This window comes from Lontra canadensis, unplaced genomic scaffold, assembly GCF_010015895.1.
Source record: "Lontra canadensis isolate GAN:19392208 unplaced genomic scaffold, GSC_riverotter_1.0 scaffold78, whole genome shotgun sequence".
In the NCBI taxonomy this organism is placed as follows: domain Eukaryota; kingdom Metazoa; phylum Chordata; class Mammalia; order Carnivora; family Mustelidae; genus Lontra; species Lontra canadensis.
Genome location: NW_022631072.1, coordinates 24,197 through 48,709, shown reverse-complemented (window position 1 = coordinate 48,709; position 24,513 = coordinate 24,197). Strand labels below are relative to the sequence as shown.

General features: G+C 47.6%; 1 protein-coding gene across 1 annotated transcript in view; it reads left to right on the top strand.

Moving 5' to 3' along the window:
• CAPN13 (calpain 13) overlaps positions 1 to 23,821 on the top strand; it is a 79,333-nt gene extending 55,512 nt beyond the window's left edge. Inside the window, exons 13-23 of the mRNA XM_032882028.1 lie at positions 1,625 to 1,824; positions 2,851 to 2,887; positions 3,242 to 3,298; positions 6,606 to 6,663; positions 6,768 to 6,826; positions 8,297 to 8,365; positions 9,958 to 10,033; positions 11,937 to 12,065; positions 13,062 to 13,117; positions 13,680 to 13,737; positions 23,510 to 23,821. Of these exons, the coding sequence (XP_032737919.1) occupies positions 1,625 to 1,824; positions 2,851 to 2,887; positions 3,242 to 3,298; positions 6,606 to 6,663; positions 6,768 to 6,826; positions 8,297 to 8,365; positions 9,958 to 10,033; positions 11,937 to 12,065; positions 13,062 to 13,117; positions 13,680 to 13,706 (768 nt within the window). The 3' untranslated portion in view covers positions 13,707 to 13,737; positions 23,510 to 23,821. The remainder of the gene's footprint in view (positions 1 to 1,624; positions 1,825 to 2,850; positions 2,888 to 3,241; positions 3,299 to 6,605; positions 6,664 to 6,767; positions 6,827 to 8,296; positions 8,366 to 9,957; positions 10,034 to 11,936; positions 12,066 to 13,061; positions 13,118 to 13,679; positions 13,738 to 23,509) is intronic.
• The last annotated feature ends 692 nt before the right edge of the window (positions 23,822 to 24,513 follow it).

The window sequence follows — 24,513 nt, the reverse complement described above, 5'->3', positions numbered from 1 at the left end:
TGGATGTGGGCTCTGCGGGGCTATGGCTGCCAGGTGAAGTGGGTGTGCCTGGGGACCAAAGATGTAGCTGCAGCCAACAGGTGGTACCCATAGCATGCTTCTGGTCCAGGGAAGCTCCTCTAGGCCTTTCCAGGGGTGCCCCAATAGATAGACAGAGGCCAGGACAGGGGTTCTCTAAGCAGGAATTCAGAAGCCCAGGAAGAAACTGGGTAGCAAGGCAGCCACTGACACCAGTGGCCCTGCCACAGAGCTGGGTTCAGGATCTGATCTTTATTTCCAGCACCCGGGTCATGGGAATAGAACTTCTGGAAGGGCTTCGAGGGAGGCACCGGGTGCAAGGAACAAATCTCCAGAGCTAGAGGGAGGAGTGGGAATTTGACCCAGGAAAAGGCACAAGCCCCATCCCTAGAACTACAGGGTCAAGTCGGTGTGCAAATAGGCCTGCAGTAATTGGATGCTGGGTCTCTGTGCGCTAGACCAAGAGCCTCCCATCGTGGCACATACTCACACTTTTGCCTGCCACTGAGCAAGCCTGCTCTGGGGGATAGGGAGCCCGGACAAGGCTGCAGAAGTCCAATGGAGAGAGGAGGGCAGGAGAGCAGGGAAGCAGGGGAATTCTGGATTGTAGGAGGCCCACACTCTTCTGTACATAGTGCCTCCCCATGTGCACATGCGTGTGCTCACGCACACACATACCCAGAGCCACAGGACAGTGCTGGCTTTCTGGAGAGGAATCATTCCCATCATTGCTTTTGCCAGAAGGGCTCACACAACTCAGACTCCAAACCTGCTGGGGTCACTGTTAGCATCAGCAAAATCACCTTGGAGGCTGCACCCAGCCCTTGCTGCCTTCGTGGGACAGTGACGGGTCTCCTGTCTCATCTTGTAGACCAGCCCTGCTCCCACCCCCTGAAAAGAAACTCCCCCTTTCTCCCTGTTGCTCCCCAAGGCACAGCTCACAAATAATCATTTCACGCTGCGTAACCACTCCAAATGGAATCCCCGTGCTCGATTGTATTGGGGAAAATTTATTTAGTAAGGGGTTTTCATTATGTAATATGTATGTGACATCTGGTAATGGGAACTGCATTATATTTATTGTTTTGTCTCTAAGAAAATATTGAAAGAAAAGGAAAATGATCAGAGCCTATTATTCTCCAACGAGAAGGAATTCCAGGGCTCTGCTGGGAAGACAAAATGGAGAGAATGAAGGAGTCCAGCTCTGCAGAGCTACACAGTCCAAAGGGTCCTGTAGAAGGTTCAGGAGAGAAGGGACATCAGGGGCTCCAGAAGTAATTCAGTTTTGGGACAATTTCCTTGGTTTCCACGGAAGTCTTTATAAGCAGAGAGAGGAAACCCCCAAACCCAGGATTCTGTGGGATTTAATGAGATAAAACCATGTACCATATTTTTTTCTGCATTCATTGTGGTGTTAACATCTATATTAAATAATAGTCTGAATTTTGTGGCATTCCGAAAATCCAGGTAAGCAGTGTCTCCCTTTTCAGGGCCTGTAATGCAGTTTTGGTGAATGGAGAGAGGTCTGGAAGGTGGTGGGTCTCTCTTGGGGTCTGGGTCCACACAACCCATGGGGCTTTCTAACCATCTTCATGTTTTCCTCCAGTTCCAGCACTACCAGAAGTTGCCACCCACCTTCTTTTCTAAATTCAGAAATGCTATCGAGGGCATAGGTTCCAAAACCAGGGGCTGCCTCACTAAGCGCTTCAGTCTGAGCCCTGGGACCTACGTGGCGGTCACTTCTGCCCACAGTGAAGCCATTGAGTTTTTGCTCCGAATCTTCCTGAAAATGCCAGATGGTGACAGGTACAGAAACTCTGGGCTTCTAAATGTTTGATTTCGCTTAATTTTATAAAAACCCATGGCATCATCTTGGGAAGCAGGTACTGTGTCAGCAGGAGACATGGCACGGGCCTCGTTTGCAAGAAGCTCACCACGAAGGGTGGCGAGAGAGTCTGACCCAACAAGGAGACCATGAACAGGATGGGGCCATTGCTCGGTCGAAGTGCAGAGTTACATGGGAGGACAGAGGAGAGGGACCCACCTTGGGCAAGAGGGATTGAGGAACACCTCTTGGAGACAATGACATTTGAGCTAGTCCTTGATAGAAAATGTAGTCTGATGTTTAAAGGAAAAGGTAGTGCAGGTAGAAGAAAAAAGCATGAGCAGAAGCAGGGACGGGGGTGAGCCCAGGGCCTGTTGAAGTATAGGCAACATCAGCCACATGCACAGGAAGGTTGTCCATGGCGGTCATGGCAGTTGTCTGAAATGTGACCAGAGCAGGGGCGGGGTGTATCCAGGAGACAGTGAAATATGGGCCTGAAAGACAGAGTCCAGTGGTGAGGAGTCTTTAGTGCTAAGTCAGTGGTCAAGACTGGGGTCAGCAGGTACACATCCTGCTGGGCACCTTAGCCCCTGTTGGGCATGAGGCAGACATCGCAGCAGTCACGGCCATCTTTCCAACTGAGCAGGGACGGTGCCTCTGTCCAGTCTGCCAGATAGCCACTGCTCCACCAAAGTTGGAACATAAGACTAAGCTTATCTGCTGTCTCGGCAGTGGGGGTCACTGTACGTGTGTATCCGGTTGTGCAAAGAACCGTTTGCTAAACGGTTTGCAGACCCGATGATGGCCGGTCAAAAGACTGGACACGTGGTGATGGTGCTGAGCTGTCTGCTGTCATGGCTGCCCCCTTCACATCCCTCTGTGCTGAGGGCCCTTCCCTCAGATCCTTGGTGTAAATGTCCAATGCCACCCTAGGTTGTCCTCCACTGCAGTCTTCCTTTAAATAGTGAGTCATTCATCCTTGTCCTACTGTTTCCCTGCTTTTCTAGGAACCTGGACAGCAATTTCAACCTTATGGCACTAAAGGTGGGTATGTGAAGGTTTGGCTGGAAGGCTTCATTGGCTGCATCCTATCCCCAAGAACTTCCGTCTCCTTCTAACCTCACTGACCGATGAAAATAGAGACACCATAATGAGCTAATGAGGCTCCAAGGGGCAGGCCAGAGTGGAAAAGACTGAGCCTCCAAGGTCAAGCTGGAAACAGTCATCTTCTTTCCACAAGTTTTGGTGTTCTCATTCCCCTACAAGTTTTATCTGATTGCTGGAGGAAGCCCCTGTCTCAGATCCAGGTGTGGGGAATGGTTCTCGTGCCTTCGTTGCACCAGACAGATAGCTTGTTTCCCCATAAATTTGATATTGACTATTTTTCCTTTGATCCAGGGGAGTCTTCTGAAAAATAGCTCCCAGGAAAGCATCTTCTACAAATACGCTCAACAGGTACAGTACCTAGCACGGGGACAAGTGATGGAGGGACACCAGGCCCTTCTCAGGATACAGAGAAGAAAAGTGACTTGGTGGGTCATTTTATCAGCCTCTCTCCCTGAATGTCTCCAGAACTGATCTGGCTTCCAAACACTGGAGAGAAGTGGCACCCTAGCTGGGTGACATCCGGGCTGGAAAGCAGACCTTGGTGAGGGTGGGGGTCTTGCCAGGGGTGGTGGTATTTTGAAATCTTTAAACAAGTAATTGTCAATACCCGATGAAATCTTCCTTCTGCTCTGCCACCTTCCTTGGCATCATTCCTCCCAGGAGCTAGCCAGCTCCAGAAAGCACCAACGGTGTTTTTCCTGCCAAGCCACCTATGTGCACGGAGGATTTTCTTAATGATTTAATAAACCGTTTTAAAGAACTCCTTGACGTGCCAGGATAAAAGCGGCTGCCAAGGGCTCTGCACGATGGGCCTTTTGCCATTAATAGTCATGTTGGTTTGGGAAGAGCAAAGTGATAGATAGATGTGGCCATGTGTATGATGCCAGTCTTGCGCCAGGCAGAGGCCAAGGACAGGAAGGATGCCAGTCATTCAGAGGGATAATGGGGTAACTAGGAGGCAGCTTAAAAGGGAATTATTCAGGAAGCCTGAGCCCAGAGGGAAAAACAAGGAGAAATGAAGAATGTGCCTGTCGTGAGGGGAATATGTTTTAAGGAACCGCTCAATATGGACCTCCTTGACATCAATATGGGCCCAGGATTCAGGTCCACACCTGGGCTGATTCAGAAGACACTTCACTTGATGCAAAACAAGATCTGCCCAGATGATCATCCCCAGTCTTTGAGCTCCCAAAGCCGGGATGGCATCATATGCATTCCTTGTCCCCAATATCTGTCATTGTCCTTGGCCCAGAGAAGGTGCTCAGTCAATCTGTGTTGAATTAAGACAGATTAGCTTCCCCAGAGCAGATGTCCAAGCTAAGTTTACTGCCCAAGGCAATCAGCAGGACCTAATTAGGATACCTGAGACCAGACTTCCTTCAGGGGCAGATGGCAAAGTCCTTGGCATGTTTCAGGCACCTGAACATCTGAAATGAATAATATAATTTGTCATATGACAAATGGTCCAGATTCCCTCTAATCAGGGTTTTTCCAAACAACCACCAAATGTCTCCTCGTAGAGGGTAACTGGTAGCCCAGATGGGGCCTTTGTAGGAATTAAAATAAAAGACACGGGCAGCTTTGCAGCAAGGTGCACAGCTCAGAATTGGAATAGACTGGAATGCACCCCCTTCCCACTCCCTGGCTGAGCACCCCTGAACAGGGCCCAGCTGGCATCGTTCAGCACAATCTGTGAACTACCCTCAGAGGCTGTATCCTCAAAGGAAAGTTGAAAGCAAATGCTGGTGTGTGCACCCACTCAGTCCTGTCTCCTGATCTCTTGTATCTGTTTAGCCTTAAGGCACTGCGATGAGGTGCTACCACTGCCATCAGTTACCTTCATCAGCCATGACAGTGGTGACGGTCCTATAACCCGGGCTTTGCCTGGGAGAAAGGAAGAACATGTTCAGCCTCTGAGCCGAGTCATGCCCGTCTATCCATTTTCCCAAAGGGCAAACGTACCAAATACCTAGGACGTTCCCAGTTCCATGCTAAGCTTTGGGAACACAAAGCATCAGTCCTCCAGGATCTTATGTTAACGTGGTGGAGAGAGATGGGCAATTCTTTGGGTAGTTGCTTAAGGCAGTCTTCATCTCCGTTCCTAACCTCATCTCCTCAGACATTTTGGTCCAGGTCAGGGAGTGTCCTAGGATGGAGAGACATGCAGAAGGAAGGAGACATGGTCCATGCCCAAAGCTACTTGTATTCTAGGAGGTGACTCCACATAAGTTAGAGTTCCTTGCCAACTGCTCTGCAGGTTGGGTGCCATGATTCTTTTGAGGAAAAAACTCTGTCAATAGTGGACACACAATGCTGGCTTTCCTGACATAACCCAGCCAGTGGGATGTTAGAGGGATGACCTGAGGGCGGATTTCAAACACTGGCCACATGTTCTTCTCAGGGATGTTCAAAGGGGTCCTCCCCAGAGGACAGGCTGAGGGACGGCTTTTGCTTTCAGTGAGGTGGTGAGGCCACCCCTGGGGACAGCGTGTCTGTGGGTCTATGCAATGTGTGTTCTCAGAAAAACCCAAAAAGACCCCTTCTTCCACCTGACCCAGCCCTGCTCTGCTAATCCACCTGCTGAGGGACCTCACTCTGGCTCCTTCTCCCATGGGGAGCCCTCCCGGAGTGCAGATGGCACATCACCCTTCAGCTCTCTCCGGCCTGTGTGGGAGAAACGGCCGCGCAGCACAGCTCGGCTTCTCTGTGAGATCATCGTGGAAGGCGCTTCTCCACCAGACTGCTCAGTGTCCCTAGGAGAAAACTGAATGCAGTTCACCACTTCAGAAGATCAGGCTGGGAAAAGTTTCTCTCCCCTCAGCCTCCATTGCTTCCTGTTTCTTTCTTTCTTTCTTTCTTTCTTTCTTTCTTTCTTTCTTTCTTTCTTTCTTTCTTTCTTTCTTTTAAGATTTTATTTATTTATTTGGCAGACAGAGATCACAAGGAGGCAGAGAGGCAGGTAGGCAGAGAGAGAGAGGAGGAAGCAGGCTCCTTACCCAGCAGAAAACCTGATGCAGGGCTCGATCCCAGAACCCTGGGATCATGACCTGAGCCGAAGGCAGAGGCTTTAACCCACTGAGCCGCCCAGGCGCCCCTACTTCCTGTTTCCAATCCAAGGAGACCCTTGTCTTCCTCTTTGCCTAGTGGCTAGGAAGGCTCATGAGAAGTAATGTTCTCAGAGCAGCTCCTCTGCGCCGAGATTTCTGACACTTTCATCTCCTCTGTGCACGCACGTACGCACATGCCAGTGCTCACACTCACACACTGAGTAGTCCTATTTTCTCTCCATCTCTTCCTGGAAGCAGACGGGAAAACACGCCTGCGGGGATGAATGGATTCCTTCAACAACCCTTGTCCTGAGGGGTTCCCAAGTGCCAGGTGTGGTGGGGAGGAGGCAACTGCTGCTTTCACTCCAATAATGAAGGAAGAGAGAAAGGGGAGGCGACCCACGGGTGGTATCAAATGTCAGGAGCAATGAGCACTGCAGACATTCATGACCCAGAGCAACTGGGAAAGGCTTCATGGCAGGCTTGATGGGCACGGGGTGGGAACCGAGGGCTTGGAAGTCTGAGTGCTTCTCTAGCGTAAGGCAGGTGTGCCGCTCAGCTCCTGGGCACTGAGGGGGGTTCCTGTCTTCCTCTCTCGTTTGGATCAGGGACTGAACCTGGATGCCACCCAGCTTCAGAGCCTTCTCAACCAGGAGCTCCTGACAGGTAAGGTCAGACCCCACAAGCCCACTGTCCCCACCCTCCTCCCACTGCTGAACCAGTCCAGTGTCACCCCCGCCCCCAACATTTCCATCCTTCCTGTTCCCCAGGAACTCCGGGGCATACGTTCTCTCTGGATGAGTGCCGGAGCATCGTGGCTCTGATGGACGTATCCTTTGTTGTGCCCCCTCCGCTATTCTGGCAGCTCTAAGGGTCCGTCTGCTCTTTGGGCTGCCCTGGGGGGTCTCATTAGGACGTTAGGAATGCTTTTCGCTTTGCAGTGTTTTCTCTTCTTCAGTTCTAAGGGCTTGGCTGGCAGAAAAGCCTGGGTTCCTGCCTATTCTATGCTAACTCACTGCCTCTCCCAAACAACCACAGCAACAATGTCAATGGTTAGCACTTATCAAGCGTCGTGGCATGCCAAGACTAGATCCATCGCATGGAAAGAGAGAGAGGAGTTTGGAGAGCCTACGCAGCCTGTTTAGTAATCCCACAGCCTGCCTGAAGTTGTGCCTGGTTTTGAAGAGTTTACAGCCTCCCAGTCTGTGTTCTAACCTCATTCCGCAGGGCCTCCCAGCAGCACCAGTGGGGGCCGATTTCCTCCCACCCCTCCCCTTACCCTGGGGGAGTCTTCCTAAAATCCCTTGTTCAATGAGCCCCAATTCAGTAAAGAGAACAACCCCCAGAACTTGGAGAAAACGCCTTGGTCTACACAGTACCCCGTTAGCGCTGCCATGTCACGGCTACAGTCACAGCTGTCCTTGGGCACCAGCAGCTGGGCTGGGGATTAAACCCAGGGCTCCTGACCCTGGTCCTGACGGCCGCCTTCCCCTCAGTGGGCCTACTGGGCCTCCCTGGAGTGAGATGGATCCCAGCTCCTTCACTCTTAACAAGACCCGGTCGAGAATGAGGGGCCGCCGTTGTTGAACAAGAGCCCTTCTTGCTGAAATCCTAAATCAAGCCCTGTGTCTGCTGGCCCTGGTTTGGAGTCACCTGGAGACACTGCCTGTCCCCCACAAATGAAGCAAAAGGGCCCTGCGGCCCTGCACAGCCCAGGGCAGCTCACCCTGGGGGACATGGTGTCTGCCAGAGCCCTGCAAAGCAGACAGGTCTGCTCTGCTCTCCCTCTGCCCACCCACTGCTCCCCTCCAGCAACTTACAGAGAGATGCTTTTCCTGGCATTAGCTCTGTATAAACCCATCCCCCTGCTATGGGGTGGCCAGGGCTGGCTCTAACGGGTTCCCTCCACTCATCTGCACCCTCGTGCTGCTTCAGGGGTTGCAGGGACCCCCGTATGCTCCTCCGCGTTCCCCTCTGCCTGGGGCCCCCTCCAGCCAGTGCAGGCTGTGTTCCAGGGTCTCTCTTCCCTTGGTGCATGTGATGCCGGCCTCCTTTTCTCAGGGCTTCTTTCTTCTTCCAATTTGTCCATTTTCCTCTGCAAAATGAAGCTAAGCCGGGCCCTTGCAGACACAGTGGGGGCCGGCTGGGGTGGGGCCACACCCAGGTGACAGCGGGCTGATGGTTGACCTGACCTGAGGTGCTACTAGCTGATGGCGGGACTTCTCCTGGCGCCGTGGGCGGGGCCTTGCTCACCTCTGTGCACTTGCGATGTGCACGTCCACTCTTAACTCCCCACCAGCTGAAAGTGAACGGGCGGCTTGAGCAAGAGGAGTTTGCAAGGCTGTGGGGCCGGCTCATCCACTGCCAGGTACCGGCATGTTCTCTTTGTTTCCCATTTGGCAAATACCTACGGGGTGCCCGACCTGCAGAGGGTTGGGGGGTGCGAAAGAAGAGCTACCCAGCCCTGCCCTCAGGCCTCACATTTTGTTCGGGGAGACTGCATGCCCCACTAGAAGACACGAGGTGATGCCTGAGCAAGTGGCAGGGTGAAGGGTGCTCTAGGAGGTGGAAGGAGAGAGGGTCACCATGGGTGGCAGCTAAGACCGCCCACCAGAATTCCCTCCCCCAGTCCCCCGCTCCCAGCTCCCTGTCCCCGAGACATTCTCCCAGTGCACCCTTTCGTCTCATTCCCTTCCTGTCCACCGGCCAGACGCAACAAGATCTCACATGTGGCCTGTGGCCTCAGTGTGGCTTCCCTATTGTTCTCAGGACAAGGGCTAAGAGCTGTCCCTGGAGTTGGGACCCTGCCTTGGGGTCCAGGAGGCGCCCTTGGACTCCTCCCACTCACTCCTTCCGCCCCAGCTGGGAGGCTCAGAGTCCGGCCAGGACCGACCCCCTTGACTGTCCAGTCTCAGGAATCTCTTCATGGGGAGGCTCACCTGCCCCCAGGCCCGGTTATATCCCCCTGAACCCACAATAGTAAGGTGTTCTTGTGGGGCATTTCAGGAATTATCCCCTAGTTCCTGACTTGGGGGACACACAGGGCACTGTAATGGCTGATATGGCCCCCCTCCCCCATTAGACTGCAGAGCAGGGACACCCTCGTGTTCCTCTGCTTCCCTCAGTGCCTTTCTTAGTGCCTTGTACACAGCAGGCACTCATAAATGTCCAACGAATGACCAAACTAATGAATTACTAATGAGTGAGTGATTCCCAATTGAGGTCTTTCCATATACTCACCAAAAGCCAAATCAGGCCAGAAAACAATCTTGGGCTGCTATTTCACAGTAATCGCTGCCTCCACGGGCCTGGATCGCACTCCTGCTGGGGGTATTTTGCCTTGAAACAGCTCCTGTGGGGCGGCTGAGCAGAGACCAAGACAGGGAGTCCGAGTGCAGTCGTGGAGCAGCTGCATGCTTCCTCCCCACAAGTCACCTGCCCGAGCTTCTGTTTCTCACCCCGGAAGGGCAGGGCCGATCAGGGCTTTGGTGAGAAGCAGGGAGAGGTCGGAAAGTCCAGGGTGCACGAAGTCACTTGCCCACGGTGGCACAGCTGATAGCCAATGCTTATTTAAACCCACCGTTCTGGTTGCAAATTCTGTGCTTTTAACCACCACCGTATACAAAGTCTTGAGAGAGTTCTACACCTCCCAGACGCAGCAAGCGGCCATGCGTCAGGAGCCCAGTCTGGGGGATGGGGAAGGACAGAAAGGGGGTTGGGAGAGAGGCCCACAGCCCCACAGCTCCAGAGAGGGCAGCCATTGTGGTCGGCCTTACCAGGCAGCGCCCACTGCTACCTCCCCTGGTCCTTAGATGAGCTGCTTTGAGCTGGGTCCCCTCAAAGTTTATTGAAACAGTCTCCGGGGATGGGAAAGGGATTTCCAGGATCTCTCCCCAGGATGTCCTCTTTAAGGTGGGTGAGAGCACTCATTTGAACTTCTTACTTCCTTTCTTGAATCAGAGAGTTTTCCAGAACAACCAGAATCACTCTGGAGTTTTCCTGAGTTTGGATTTGTGGAAGGCTGTAAGGGATGCAGGTAAATCAGGGGCCCCTCAGAGCTGTCATGATTGGGGCCGCGGTGATGGAGGGGTGTGTGTGAGAGAAAGAGCACACCCCTTGCATGCCATATGCAAGACTGCTGCAGGGGGGCTGAGGGTCAGGAGAGAACAGAGTTCCTGTGGCCTCCCCTGGCTTACACCAGCCTCTGCGGGCCTCGGGGCTCACGACTCAACCTTTGTCCTCCCCAACCTGAGTTCTCATGTGCCGGTCAATTTTCCCAATTGCATTTTGTCTCCAAACAGCTCTGTGCTAAAATGACCCCACATAATTGATGATCCCACATAATTGACCCCTTCCAGAGCTCGAGCTGGCCTTCGAGACTCTTCCATCTCAACCTCTGGGCTGTCGGGGTTAAAGCCCTATGAGCAGGTGGATGCACTGTCCTCCCAGAGGTTGGAGTTAAAGTGAAATCTGTCTGCTTCAAGAAGGCCAGAGCTTTCAGTCCGAGCTTTCAATCCTCGGATGATGACAAGGATACACCATAGGCTGCCTAAGAGCTTCAGGGTTCAGGGAGAACTTGCACTCCTGTCTTCTCACTTGATCGTCTCCACTGCCCTGTGATCAGGAGTCGTGATCTGCCCTGTCCCAGTGGGGGAAATGGATCACAAAAAAGGTTAAGTCAGAAAATTGCCGCCTTCCTTGAGAAAACGTAAGCTCAGGTTCCCCCAGGTAAATGCTGGAAGGAGAGACTCCACGGCTCTCCCTCCCGCGGGGCCCCAGCCTGGAGAGCAGGGAGAAGCATCTGTCCTTAGCACCTGTCCTCCCCTTAATTCTTCCTGCCCGAGAGCAGTGGTTCTCAAACTTGAGTGGGCAATGGAATTCCCTGGAAGTTTGTTCAAGCACAGCTTGTGAAAACACCTTATCCCTCATTGAAAACTTCTGATCCAGGAGGGCTTGGGTAGGGCTCAAGAATCTGTAGTTCTAAGAGGTTTCTACGTGAGGCCGAAGCTCTTCGTCTGGGGACCACACTTGGAGAACACCTGGATAGCTACAGAAAAAAATGAAATTTTATAAGAGACCACACTGGTGACACCAGAATAAGAAAAGGCAGACAGATAGAAATGGCTGGGATCCAACTAAAATGTCTTCAGGGACCAAGCAGATAACTGAATGGGGCAGTGGAGGTACTGTAAGAAAAGAGGGTGATTTCTGCATATGGCGAGCCGGGGAGCGCAAGGTCTAATGGCATTCGAATTCCCATTTTATTAATGCTGGAGAACGGGCCGCCAGGCTCACCCCATTGATGGATGGTTTGGCTTACAAGGTTCTCCTGTCCCCCAAAAGCTTATAGGCACAGCCGTTTGCCAGTTTGCTGCTGTCGCTATGGGGTTGGTGCCTCCCGGAGCTCATAATTAGACATACAAGACAACCAGGCCCAAAAAGAGCAAGGTGCCTGTGTCTCGCCCACCTGTGGCCATCTTCTGACTGTGGTCACCTCCTGAAGGTCCAGCCTCTTTCCTGCTCCACTCCAACTTAGGACGGAATCTCCCACTTCTAGGGACCACACTTGCTCACACTAGGAGTGTTCACACCTGAGACCCACAGGTAGTCATGGGGTCAGGGAACAAGGTGGTTTCACAAGGTCACTGATCAAGAGAGAGGCCTGATGGAGGCAGGGCTGGGAGCAAACTCCTGCTTTGAGTCTCTGGAGTTGGTCTCTGGCCAAACTCCAGAACAATGTCACCGGGGCCCAGCAGCCAAGAAGGGGGCAACTGGAGAATTAACAAAAACACGAACTGAAGTGAACTAGCCTCTGAGCCAGACAGAATAGGAAACAGTGGTGGAAGGCCACCACCCCGGGTGGCTTCTTAGACTTTGCATGTGAGAGGACAGGACCTGCTCCAGCCTCCTCCCACTCACTAACCCACCCCGTGGTCCAGACTTCCTTGCAGGGATCTCCGTCAGCAACGAGCTGCTGGACCTCATAACCCTCCGGTACAGTGACAACAGCGGCAGGATCAGCTTCCCTAGCCTGGTCTGCCTCCTGTTGCGACTTGAAGCCATGGCAAGTAAGTGTCACCTGGGTGACATCCTGGAGACCATCATAGTGACCAAGAAACACTGTAGAAGATCAGGAATGCACTACTGCCCCAGGCCTAGACCAGGCCTCCGTAACAGAGTGGGCTGGAGTCTTGCATGAGGAGCCCTTGCTCCATGACACAGAGCCAACATTAGCCTGCGTAATGGTAGACTCCGTCTGTGTCCCATGCGTCCCTTCTGTACTCTTTCTGTCCAGGACAGTCCCCTATCCCAGGCTCTCATTTCCTCATCACCTTATTTAGTGCCTATTTCAGGAACAAGGTTCATTTAACTCACTGTGTCCCCTCTCCATGTTGTTTATAGCTTAAACCTACACTATAGTCTTGCAATGAATGCGGTCTCTGCTGAAGGAATTAACGCACAAGTGATAGATGGGGGCAGGGGGAGGGGGCTTCCCCAAAGCTCCAGAAATTCTACTATGTAGGTCAGATATTTGGACAGTTCTTAGAGCCACCCCGCCCTTTATTTTTCAAGAAAATCCTATGTGAAACCCCAAGCCATAATATAGCTCAATAGTTGTGTTTGGGGTAGAAGTGGCATCTGGCCTCATCCTGATCTCTATCCCATCACTGGCATGGTGCACCACTGTAAATCCCACAGCTCTGAGCCAGGCAGTTAAGGAAGACTGAGAGACCAGAGCCCTGGGAGCATAAGAGAGAAGGGTGAGGCATAAACCTCCAGAGAATTCTCTGTTGGACAAGGGAGGTTCTCCAAAGGGTGCCCATATAATACTTTATAAGACAGGCCCATACATCCCCTCAGCCATGTGTGGAAGGGTGAAGAGCGCAAGGGCACGAGAAGAGGGAGAGGCGTGTGTGGGCCGGAGCAGTCACAGAGAGCTGTCCCTCAGGGGTGGAGTTGGCTGGGATGAGACAAAGAGGGAGAGAGAGAAAGTGCTTTACATAGAGTCGCCATATTTGCTTTTATCTCCCTTGACCTATCCTGGTTCCTCTCCTCCTCTTTAGAGACTTTCCAGAACCTCTCCAAGGATGGGAAAGGACTGTACCTGACAGAAATGGAGGTGAGGTGCCTTCCCTTCCCAGAGTTGGGGCACAGTCCCAGGCCACCTCTCCTCTCCTGATTCCAGGGGGCATTTTTCTCCCTGAGGATATTGGCTGGTCTGTCAGAGGCCAGCCAAGCTGCCGGCCCGGCTGCCTCCAATTACTGCCTTTATATATTACGGGCTGCCAAGGCTGCTTTAGGATCTTGGCAGACAGATTTTATTTTTTTCCAATAGCTTAATAAAGCAGAGGATTATGTGGGCGTCATAAATCCAAGAGGGAACTGAGGAACACCTGCTGAGCTCACTGTGCATTAAACTTACTCCCCGTGAGCTTTAAAGAGAGCCTCCTGGCCTAGCCAGCTGGTCGACCTCAGCTATCCTTCTCACTGTCTAGCTCCTCAGGGAGTAGCAAAAGATAGGTTGCAATGGGGGCTTCAGACCCCCTGCTGGGTTGGAATTAGCTGGAAAGTTTTGATGAGACTAGACTGAGGTCTTTCAAGAAAGGGGGTACCATTTGCCCTGCTCTGTATTAAGCAAACAAGTTTTAAGCTATGTCATAATGATGATGTTTATTTCTCAGTGGATGAACCTGGTCATGTACAACTGAAGCAAGGAGTAGAGAAGACCCCAGAGTCCAGGTAAGACATGGCAGCTCTAGAATCGTTTCCTTCTAGCACAACTCCTTGTCTCCTCTAGGAACTGCACACAAGACTCTTTCCTTGGGAGGGGCCTGCCTAGAGATTACAGAGCCCTTATCTGTGTGAGCCAAGGCTAACTGCTCAGGGCCCCTGAATTTCAAGGCCAATGGTGCAGGCTTCATCCAAACCATGGGTGGAATGACCAGGGGACACTGATGAAAAAGTGTGGCCCGAAAGTCATGAGTGAGGGATTTAGAACTCTTATTTATTAATTCATTTATTTTTTTAATTAAACTATGATTGACATTTAATAATGTATTCATTTTAGGTATACAATATAATGATGGGATATATATATATATATATATATATTATGGAGTGATTACCACAAAAGGCTTAGGAAACATCTATCACACACAGTGACACATTTTTTCCCTTTGTGATGAGAACTTTTGTAATTTACTCTCTCAGTAACTTTCAAATACATGTACAATACAGTATTGTTAACTATAGCCATAGTGCGGTCTATTCTATCCCCAAGACTTAATTATCTTATAACTGGAAGTTTGTACCTTTGGACCATCTTCCCCCATTTGGCCTACCACCCCACCCTCCACTCCCAGCAACCATCAATCTGTTCTCTGTATCTCTGAGTTTTGTTTTGTTTTTAGATTCCACATATAAGTAAGATCATACAGTATTTTTCTTTCTCTGATTTACTTCACTTTACATAATGCCCTCAGGGGCCCTCCATGTTGTCACAAATGGCAAAAATGTCCTTTTCTATGGCTTAGTAATATTCCTTCATATATAAAATACGTTTTCATTATCCATCCGTTTACTGATGGTCACTTAGGTTCTTTCCTTGTCTTGGCTGTTGTAAGTAATGAACATGGGATGCACATATCTCTTTGAGTCAGTGCTTTTGTTTCTTTCAATAAATACCCAGAAGTAGTTTCTGGATCATATGATAGTTCTACTGTTAATATTTTGAGGAAACTCTATATTACTTTCCAGAGTGGCTGCACCAATTTACATTCCCACCAACAGTGCACAAAGAGTCCCTTTTCTTCACCTCCTCACCAACACATGCTATCTCTTGTCTTTTCTAAAATGGCCATTCTAACAGGTGTGAAGTGGTATCTCATTGTGGCTTGGATTTGTACATCCCTGATGACTAATGATGTTCCGCACCTTTTCATATACCTGTGAGCCATTTGTGTGCATTCTTCGGAAAAAATGTCTATCAGTCTTAGTTGATTATTTTTCCTTTGTCACTTTTGCTTTTGGTGTCAAATCCAAAAATCATTGCCACTTTCCATGTCAAGCCACAATCCATGTCAAGGAGCTTACCCCTAAAGTTTTCTTCTAAGAGTTTTATGGTTTCAGGTCTTACATTCAAGTCTTGAATCCTTTTGTAGTTGATGTTTGTATATGGTGTAAAAGAGTAGGCCAGTTTCATTCTAGAATTTTTTTATTTGAAATTCCAAAGAGGAAAGGCAATCACTCATCAGAGGAAAGGCTAATGTGTGGAACAACAGAAATGACCAGAGCCTGGGGAGAGGAGAGCTGGGTCCAGCCTCAGCTCCACCATTGCCTCACTCTGCAGCTGTGCACACATCTGTAGCCGTCAGCATCTGTAAATCTAGCGTGAGTGTGCTGAAAAAATGCCCATGTCGCATTTCTTCTACATGTTTATTTTCAGGGAATAGACCCCAGAGATACATAGCCCATACCCCATGCTACTATAGCAGAAGCCCCAACAGTCTGCTGGAATCTTCCAGGACTGGGGTGCTCAATATTTTGTGCTCCTCATGGTTGGACATTTCTGGGTGTTAGGTATTATTTTATCAAGAGACAACAATCTACTTCCCTCAAACTTTCCACCCATGCATCAAGCTCTACTCTGGACCACTGCAGAAAAAAGACTGGGCAAGCCAGACCTTCACATCCTTGCAGATAGCTCTGCTGCCTCACTGAGGCCTCTCTTTTTACTTATTCCTGATGATTTTCATCTGAAACATACTGGTGACCATGTCTATATGCCAATGTCCCTTTGAAATACATAGTTCTCCTAGGCAGCCGTCCTGTGATCAACATATTTGGGGACCCTATAATTTTTATAAACAGCATTTCTTTAATCTCCCAACTCTGTACCTTGAAATCAAGAGACAATCTCTCCATAAAGAAATATTTTAGCATAAATATTTCCTTGATGCTTCTTAATGAACACAAGTTAACATACCTGGCAGAGATCAAAGTTATTTAGACTTACCTGTATTTTCATGAATTCCCCTTTCATTTCTTTCTAAAAATAGGGCATGTGAATATTTCCCATTTTCGGTCTGCCTAATTCCTATTCTAATCTGCATGATTTCTAATGTCAGGAATGATTCTTCAATTGTATCTTCGAGCTAATTCAACATGCAGGACCTAAAGTTTGAACTTTTGAAATAACTGGACTTTTTCTCATTACCCTTCCACCTACACAGGGTCCCAAGTCCCTCTTAACCAATCTTTCTGTACTTCCTATTCTGAACATTGTGTAAGAAAGTATAATATAAGATGTATGGTTATGTGTGCTTCAGTCTCTTTCACTAATGTCTATCATCATCCTTAAGAGTGTTCCCTTGTCTTCCTCATTAATCATGGTCCTCTGACATCATACTCTTAAAGTAGATCTAGTCACTCTTGGCAGGTGGGTTGCTGTGCAGAACTGGAGGCACGAGGGTGAAGAAGTTCTGCCTCCAAATCTACAAACTCTCTTTCATCTATAACCATCTCCCACCTTCCTCCTGTTATGCTAGAGGGCATATGTCTCTGAGGATGTTCTGGATCTCATTATCTCCCCCCTTCACAAGGACCCAATAGAATGAAATCTCTCCTCTGTGTTCAATATTAAATCAATCTCTCTCTCTCTCTCTCTCTCTCTCTCTCTCTCTCTCATTCCTGGAGTCATCCAATTCCCACTGAAACATGCTTATCTCTTAAATTTCTTCCATCTCCTATTCCCTTCCAGCCACAACGCCATCTTCTCCCTTTACAGCCAAACTTCATAAAAGAGCTCATTGTCTCCACATCCTCACCTCCCACGTTCCCTTCAAACTACTTCAATTTAGATTTTTCAGACACCGTCTCTCTCCCTGACTTTGCACTGGCTCCCTATCTGATTTTCCTATATCCACCCACTTCACTCGAGTCAATTTCCTGCAGTCTAAGCACACTTTTTAAAATTCACATCCAGGGGCGCCTGGGTGACTCAGTGGGTTAAAGCCTCTGCCTTTGGCTCAGGTCATGATCCCAGAGTCCTGGGATCGAGCCCGGCATCGGGCTCTCTGCTCAGCGGGGAGCCTGCTTCTTCCTCTCCCTCTGCCTGCCTCTCTGCCTACTTGTGATCTCTATCTGTCAAATAAATAAAATAAAATAAAATAAAATAAAATAAAATAAAATAAAATTCACATCCAATCATTGCCCTCCCCAGGTTAAAACTCTTCAATGTCTTCCTGTTGCTATTTGGGAAAAGTCTAAAGTCATGAATATGGCATGTACCATCTGCCTACTGCCCACTTACCTAACCATACCTCGTATCTCTCCTCCTTCCTGTGCTCTATTCCCACCACACCAGCATTTTCTTTATTCCCTCCAATGTTTCATTCTTTCCCCAACCTTGGGTCCTTGCCCCTACTGTCTGCTCAGTCCTGGGGTTAGCTACATAAGTCCTGATCCTTTGTGTCTTAACCTCATTGGGTTCTCCTATTACTTACTCACTGTCACACTGGCCGGATCATAACATTCAGAATTCTTTATTGTTATTGTTGCCCACTCCTTACATTTTCTTAAGGTCTTATAAAATGTAATTCACCCATCATAATGAGTTACCCATTTGAGATACAGAGTTCAGTGGTTTTCAGTATAGTCACACAGCTGTGCAACCAACACCACAATATAATTTTAGAACATTTTTTGTCACCACACAAAGAAACCCATGCCCAATAGTAGTCACTTCCTATGTTAGCCCCATCCCTCTAGTCCTTGGAAGCCACTAATCGGCTTTCTGAATCCATAAATCAGCCGATTCCGGACAGGTTACGTAATTGGACTCATGCAATATTCAGTCTTTTGTAACCAGTTTCTTTCATCTGTGGTAGTATGCATCAAGACTTCATTTCTTTTTAGTGCCAAATGACATTTCATTTTGTAAATATACCATCTTTTATTCATCTGTTCATCCATTGATGGACACTCATTTAGGTTGTTTCTGCTTCCCCCCTATTGGGGATAATTCTGCAATGAATGTTTGTATACAGGCTTTTGCATGGATGTGTGTTTTCATTTCACTTGTGTGTGTACCTAAGAGTGGAATTGTTGGGTCATTTGGTAACTCTATGTTAACATTCTCAGGGACTGTTTTCCAGAGCCATTGCACCATTTTGCATTTCCACCAGCAGTGAATGAGAGTTCCGACTTGTCCACAACCTTGTCAACACTTACTATTGTCTGACATTTTTATTAGAGCCATCCTAGAGAGTGTGAAGTGATACCTCATTGTGGTTTGGTTTGCAGTTCCCTGCTCATGATGGTGAACATCTTTTCAGTCCTTACTGGCCATTTGTTTATCTTCTTTGGAGAAATGTCTATTCTGGTTCTTTGTTCATTTTTAAATTGGTTTATTTAACTTTTTTTATTTTACTTTTTTTATTTTACTTTTTATATTTTTAAATTGGTTCATTTAACTTTTTTGTTACCTACTTGTAAGAGTTCTTTATATATTTGTAAATATATATATGTGTATATATATATATATAATATTCATTGTAGTTATAAGTTCCTTTTCACCTATGTGATTTGTAAACATTTTCTTCCATTCTACAGGTTGTCTGTTAAGTTTCTTGCTTATATCATTTATAGAACACAAATTTTTAATTTTGTTGAAGCCTATTTTTTTACCTATTTTTTCTTGTGTCACTTACACTTTTAGTGTTATATACAAGAAATCATTGCCTCATCCAAGATCATGAATAATCCTCTTGTGGTTTTCTCCTAAGAGTTTTATACTTTAGCTCTTCCACTTAGGTCTTCGATCCTTTCTGAGGGAATTTTTGTATGTGGTGTGACATAGGAGTCCAGCTTCATTCTTTTGAAAGTATATATCTAGTTATCCCAGCACCACTTGTTGAAAAGGCTAATCTTTGCCCCATTTTATTGTCTTACCACCCTTTTCAAAAGATCGTTTAGCATGATGTGAGGATTTATTTCTGAATTTTCCATTCTGTTCCAGTGATCTATATGTCTGTCCTTGTTTCAGTACCACACTGTGCTGATTAATAAAGTTTTGTAGTAAGTCTTGAAATCAGAAAGTATGAGTCTTCCAGCGTGGTCTTCTTTTTCAAGACTGCTTTGGAGTGGCTCAGTGAGTTAAGCCTCTGACTTTAGCTCAGGTCATGATCTCAGGGTCCTGGGATCAAGCCCCGCATCAGGCTCTCTGCTCAGCAGGGCGCCTGCTTCCCCCTCTCTCTCTGCCTGCCTCTCTACCTACTTGTGATCTCTCTCTCTCTCTCTCTCTCTGTCAAATAAATAAATAAATAAATCTTTAAAAAAAACTGCTTTGGTAATTCTGGGTTCCCTGCATTTACACATGAATTTTAGGACAGGTTTACAAATTCTGCAGGGGAAAAAAAGGGTAGCTGGGATTTTGATAGAAATTACGTAAATCTGTAGATCCATTTGGGGAATATTGCCAACTTCACAATCTAAAGCTTTTTGATCCATGAACATGAGATTTCTCTCCATTGTTTTAGATCTTCTTTAATTTCTTTCAGCAATGTTTTATTGTTTTCAGTGTAGAAGTCCTGTACTTTCTTTGTTAAATTTATTTCTACGTTTCATATTTTTGGTGTTACTATAAATAATTTTATTTTTAGATTTTTCATTGCTAATGTATAGAAAGAAAACTGATTTTCATACATGGATCTCACATTCTGCCACCATGCTGAACTCATTCATTAGTTCTAATGGTTTTTGGGGGGTTCCTTAGGATTTTATAAGTACAAAGTCATGTCATCTGTGGAACTGCAAGTAGTTTTATTTCTTCCATTCCAATCTGGATGCCTTTTTAATTTTTCTTATCTCCTTTTCTTGGCTAGAACTTCTAGGACATGCCAACTAAAGGTGAAGGAAGCAGATACCCCTGTCTGCTTGGTGTTCCTGATCTTGGGAGAAAACGGTCTTTTACCAATAAGTATGATGTTAGCTGTGGGATTTTCATAGATATTATTTGTCAAGCTGAGGAAGTTCCCCTCTATTTGTAGTATGCTGATTCAACACACTTTTAATTACCTGCTTGATGTCTATATTCCCTGCTGGACTGTAAGTGTAGGTATGTCTTTGGTTACTATCTCCTTAGCATGTAGCAAAAAGCCTGGCATAGAGGAACCACTCAATAACAGTTTTCCAAATGACTGAGAGAAATTGCCCTTCCCGGTTTGTGTCTTCCTTTGTTTGTTCTTGTCCTAATTTTTATAAATGTTGTCTTCAACCTGGTTCTTCCTGCTATCGACTATGTATGCAGTTTCTTGCCCATCAGGATTACTGGAAAGCAGATAATTAACATTATCTTGTTAAAATCTCTAGTACATCATGACCTATTTTTTTTTTTTTATAAAAGGCTTATTGTTTGACCTGTTGATCCTCTCACCCTTCTGAAATCTGCTTTCTTGAGTCCAGGGCACACTTCTTTTTCCCTTTTTCTTTTTCCTACGATTTTATTTATTTATTTGAGAGAGGGAGAATAAGAAAGCGAGAGAAAGAGAGCAAGCAGGGGTGGGAGGTGGAGGGAGAGGGAGAAGCAGACTTGTGGCTGAGCAGGGGAGCCCAATGCAGAGCTTGATCCCAGGACCCTGCGATCATGACCTGAGCTGAAGGCAGATGGTTGACCAACTGAGCCACCCAGGCATCCCCCAGGGCACATTTCAATGCCACCCAACATTCCCTTATTTTGCTACTACAAAGTCAAAGCTACATTCTTCCAGGATTTCCATCACTCCCACATTAGCAAAGAGATTCTCACTATTGGCCAATATCCAACCCAGAGGAAAATTCCCTCTCCTTATTCATCTGGCCCTCTGGGCAATGAAGCTGTCACTGGAACAAGTGAAGGCCTTGTCAGATGAGCTAAGTGAGCTTCTCCCCAGAGTTTGGGGTTGCTAAAGCCCCCTCATCAGTCGGCGTGGATCCACCAGGCAAGTTGGCATGTACTCCCATTGGGAGAACACTTCTGTTCCTCTCTCTCTCATCTTCAACCCATCTGTTCTGCTCTCACTTAGTGAAGTAGGATATAGAAGTATGCAACCAGAGAACTCCTCTTCCTCCCCTCCCATTGTACCTATTCATTTTGAAGGAAGCATGCACCCCCATTGTCATATTGCTGGCCATGTTTATATTAAAATTGTTTTAAATATCAAGTTCATACTTCAAAAAAATGCTAATGCTCAATGAATTGGTATATTGTGCTTGGAGGATTAAGGCTACGTTGATCTTAATTGATTTCAAGTCTAGAAGGCTTTTTCCTTTTTTTTTTTTTTAAAGATTTTATTTATTTATTTATTTGACAGACAGAGATCACAAGTAGGCAGAGAGGCAGGCAGAGAGAGAGGAGGACGCAGGCTCCCCACTGAGCAGAGAGCCCAACGCAGGGCTCGATCCCAGGACCCTGGGATCATGACCTAAGCCAAAAGCAGAGGCTTAACCCACTGAGCCACCCAGGTGCCCCAAGTCTAGAGGTTTAATGTACTGTAAGTCACACTCTGCTGAGAGTTTTTCTAGCTAATGTCATCTACATTCACGTTGATCTACTGTCAATGTGGTAAGAAAGTGCCTTACTCTAACAAAGTTATTATTTATAGCAATTTGCCCCTAATATGGACGTGAACTATCTTGAGGAATGGGTCACATTCTCCCACTCTGCATGAAGGTGACGTATGAGTAGCAGTGGTCCTGATCTTTCTGATCTACCGATAACAGTTTTCTCCTATCCAAGTAAATTATCTCTCCCATCCTGCAGACCAGAGACATCCTTTTTGAGAGTTAGGATCCTGGGTTTGCCTCTAGAAAGGTAAAACTCCCTACCTGCTTTGGCCAACATACACGTGGTGATTACTGTAGAACCCAGGGTGTCTAGCCTTCCAGATCTGGCTTTGGAAGAGAACGGTATCCAGCTAGAAAAAATGACTTGAATATTCCAAGGGCATAAACCAAGAAGGAGGAAGAGTTGATATCCAGGAAACAAGATCCAGCACTGGACCCTTCACTAGCTAGGGAAGTCCCATAAAAAGAGAAAGGAAGACCAACGGGAGCAGGAAGAGAGGTCTTTGGGGAAAATGGAACCAGTAGTTTATCTGATTGCTTCATCATGGGTAAAATGTGCTCAGACGGATTTTTAAAATTTTGCTGGAGAGTTTTGGAAGAATTATTAGGATAATGACATAGACTAAGCAGATTTTTTGTAAGATTTTATTTATTTATTTGACAGAGAGAGAGAGATCACAAGTAGGCAGAGAGGCAGGCAGAGAGAGAGAGGAGGAAGCAGACTCCCTGCTGAGCAGAGAGCCCAATGCAGGGCCCAATCCCAGGACCTTGAGATCATGACCTGAGCCAAAGTCAGAGCCTTAACCCACTGAGCCACCATGCCCCATAAGCAGATTTTTAAAATGAGATAATTATTAACTCCTGGAAGAACAAAGACTTATAGAAGAAAAAAGGAGAAGTGATCCTAGAGTATTTTTTCACTCAGCAGTGAAGAGTACATATGTAATTGTAATAAAATAAGAATTGAATATTGATTTAACCAGAAGATATGACATAAATATATTGGAGAAAGGAGGGAAGAAGTGTAGGTATGGAATGGGTTAGGAGCACACAAGCCCAACCTTCCAGTATAAGTAGTCAGGCATTTGACATTGACAAGTCCGGGGAGAAACCTGCAGGCCTATCCTTGGAAATATGGAGGTACGCATCAAAGAAAAGAGTCTGGAGAGCAGAATTTAGGGTACAAATGGGACAGGTGACTGCTGTTTTTTCTTCCTGTCTTGTTATACTACTGGAGTTTTAAAATTATATATAGGAGGCTGGACTTTTATGAAAATAAATAAGCAAAACTAGTAAATAGACTGAGATAGGCATTTAAGACCCAAGAAAAGAAAAGGGGATAGAGAAGAAGAATCAAGTCTTCCTCACGTGGCCGGGAAAGTTAGGTGATTATAGTTATAGAAAAAATGTCCATACAAGAACATTGCTTTAGTCCAAGAGATGTACACTTGAGAAAAGCCATTCTTCGATAAGAATCCACAGCCAGCAGACCAGCCCTCTGCTGGAACAGAGACTAGAGCTGTTGTCATTCCAGCTTCTCCTGGTCTCAGTCCTTCCAGCCTGCTCAGGGGGTCAGAAGAAGATCTCCTAAACTTACCCACCACTCTGCCACGGGCACTCAGGTGCTCAGGGGGCTGCCGTCTTGAACTAAGGGCCGAGTAAGTACATAGATGCCTCCAAGGAATTTTGAAGAAGGCGGTGGAGATATTCCTGTCCACTGGGTGGCCTTGGGTATGTTGGAATGGGTCCACCTTCACCAGCACGAGGTCCCTGTGCTCCGTCTGTTATCTGCTGGTCCCAGACAGCATCTATTGGAATAGGTCCAGGCCTCTGTGGTCACTCCAAGAAGGGAAAATCTTCTTTATTCTCCCCTGGCCTTCTGCATTTAAACATCTGTGCCTTTCTCTAGGACCAGCTCCCAGTGATCACTCAAGAATCTGGCTCTCCTTGCAACAGGTGGTGAACTCCCATGCGTGTGATACATTGAAACCTGCCCTGCCTGAAACGTAGTCAAGGCTGTCTTCGAGGAACCTGGGCCTGGTCCTCAGCCGAGTCAGGCTGTAGTCAGCCTGCAGTCTCAGAGCGGGTCCTCTGACCACTTCAGGACACCAGCCTGGGATGCTCTGGAAGATGAAGCAGGAGATGTTCGACGGTGGGAAAGAAGGGGAGAAGCTTCCTCATGACCCCCTCCCTCAAGTCCAATTCATTTCTAGGAAAAGCCAGAATGAGGCCATCTGCCCACTCACAGGGTGCTGGGGGTGATTGGTGAGCCGTCTGCTGGATGTCGCCAAATAATCCTACTTCTCCCTGTCTGTATCCTGATTGTTTCACAGCGAAATGGCAAAATAAAACACAGTTCCCGTAAAGGTCTTGGACTCTTTGACAAGTAGGATCATAATTCTGAATTAAAAAAAAAAAAAAAAAAGTTTGGGGAAGGAGAAATCCAGCCAGCAAGGCAGGTATCTCCCTCCCTCTTTATCCATAAAGGTCTCTCCAGAAGAGCATGGCCCCCTCCAGCGTAGAAGAGTTCCCAATGAGTGACCAAGCCAGACCCCACTCAGGAGACTCTGTGGTTTGAGAACGCATTCTGGAACCATTCCCCAGTGGGGGGATCCTTACAAATATACGTGTGTCAGGGGGACAGGAGGGCGGAGACTTTCTGAGAAGACCCCATCAGAAGGTGGACAGGATTGGGCAGGGGTACGCCATTGCAGACTCCCGCGCTCAGGGTCGAGGTCAGCATTTGGAAAGTGGACACATCCTGGCACAAAGAATAAAGGCAGCCCATAACCTGTGTCCCAGGGGACCGCTGCAAAGGGTTTATGATCAGTGACTCCAGCAGCAACAGACACATGGCAAAGCTTGGGCCAGGTCATTTGGCCTCCGGGCCCTCTGCTTAGTGACCCAGGATGG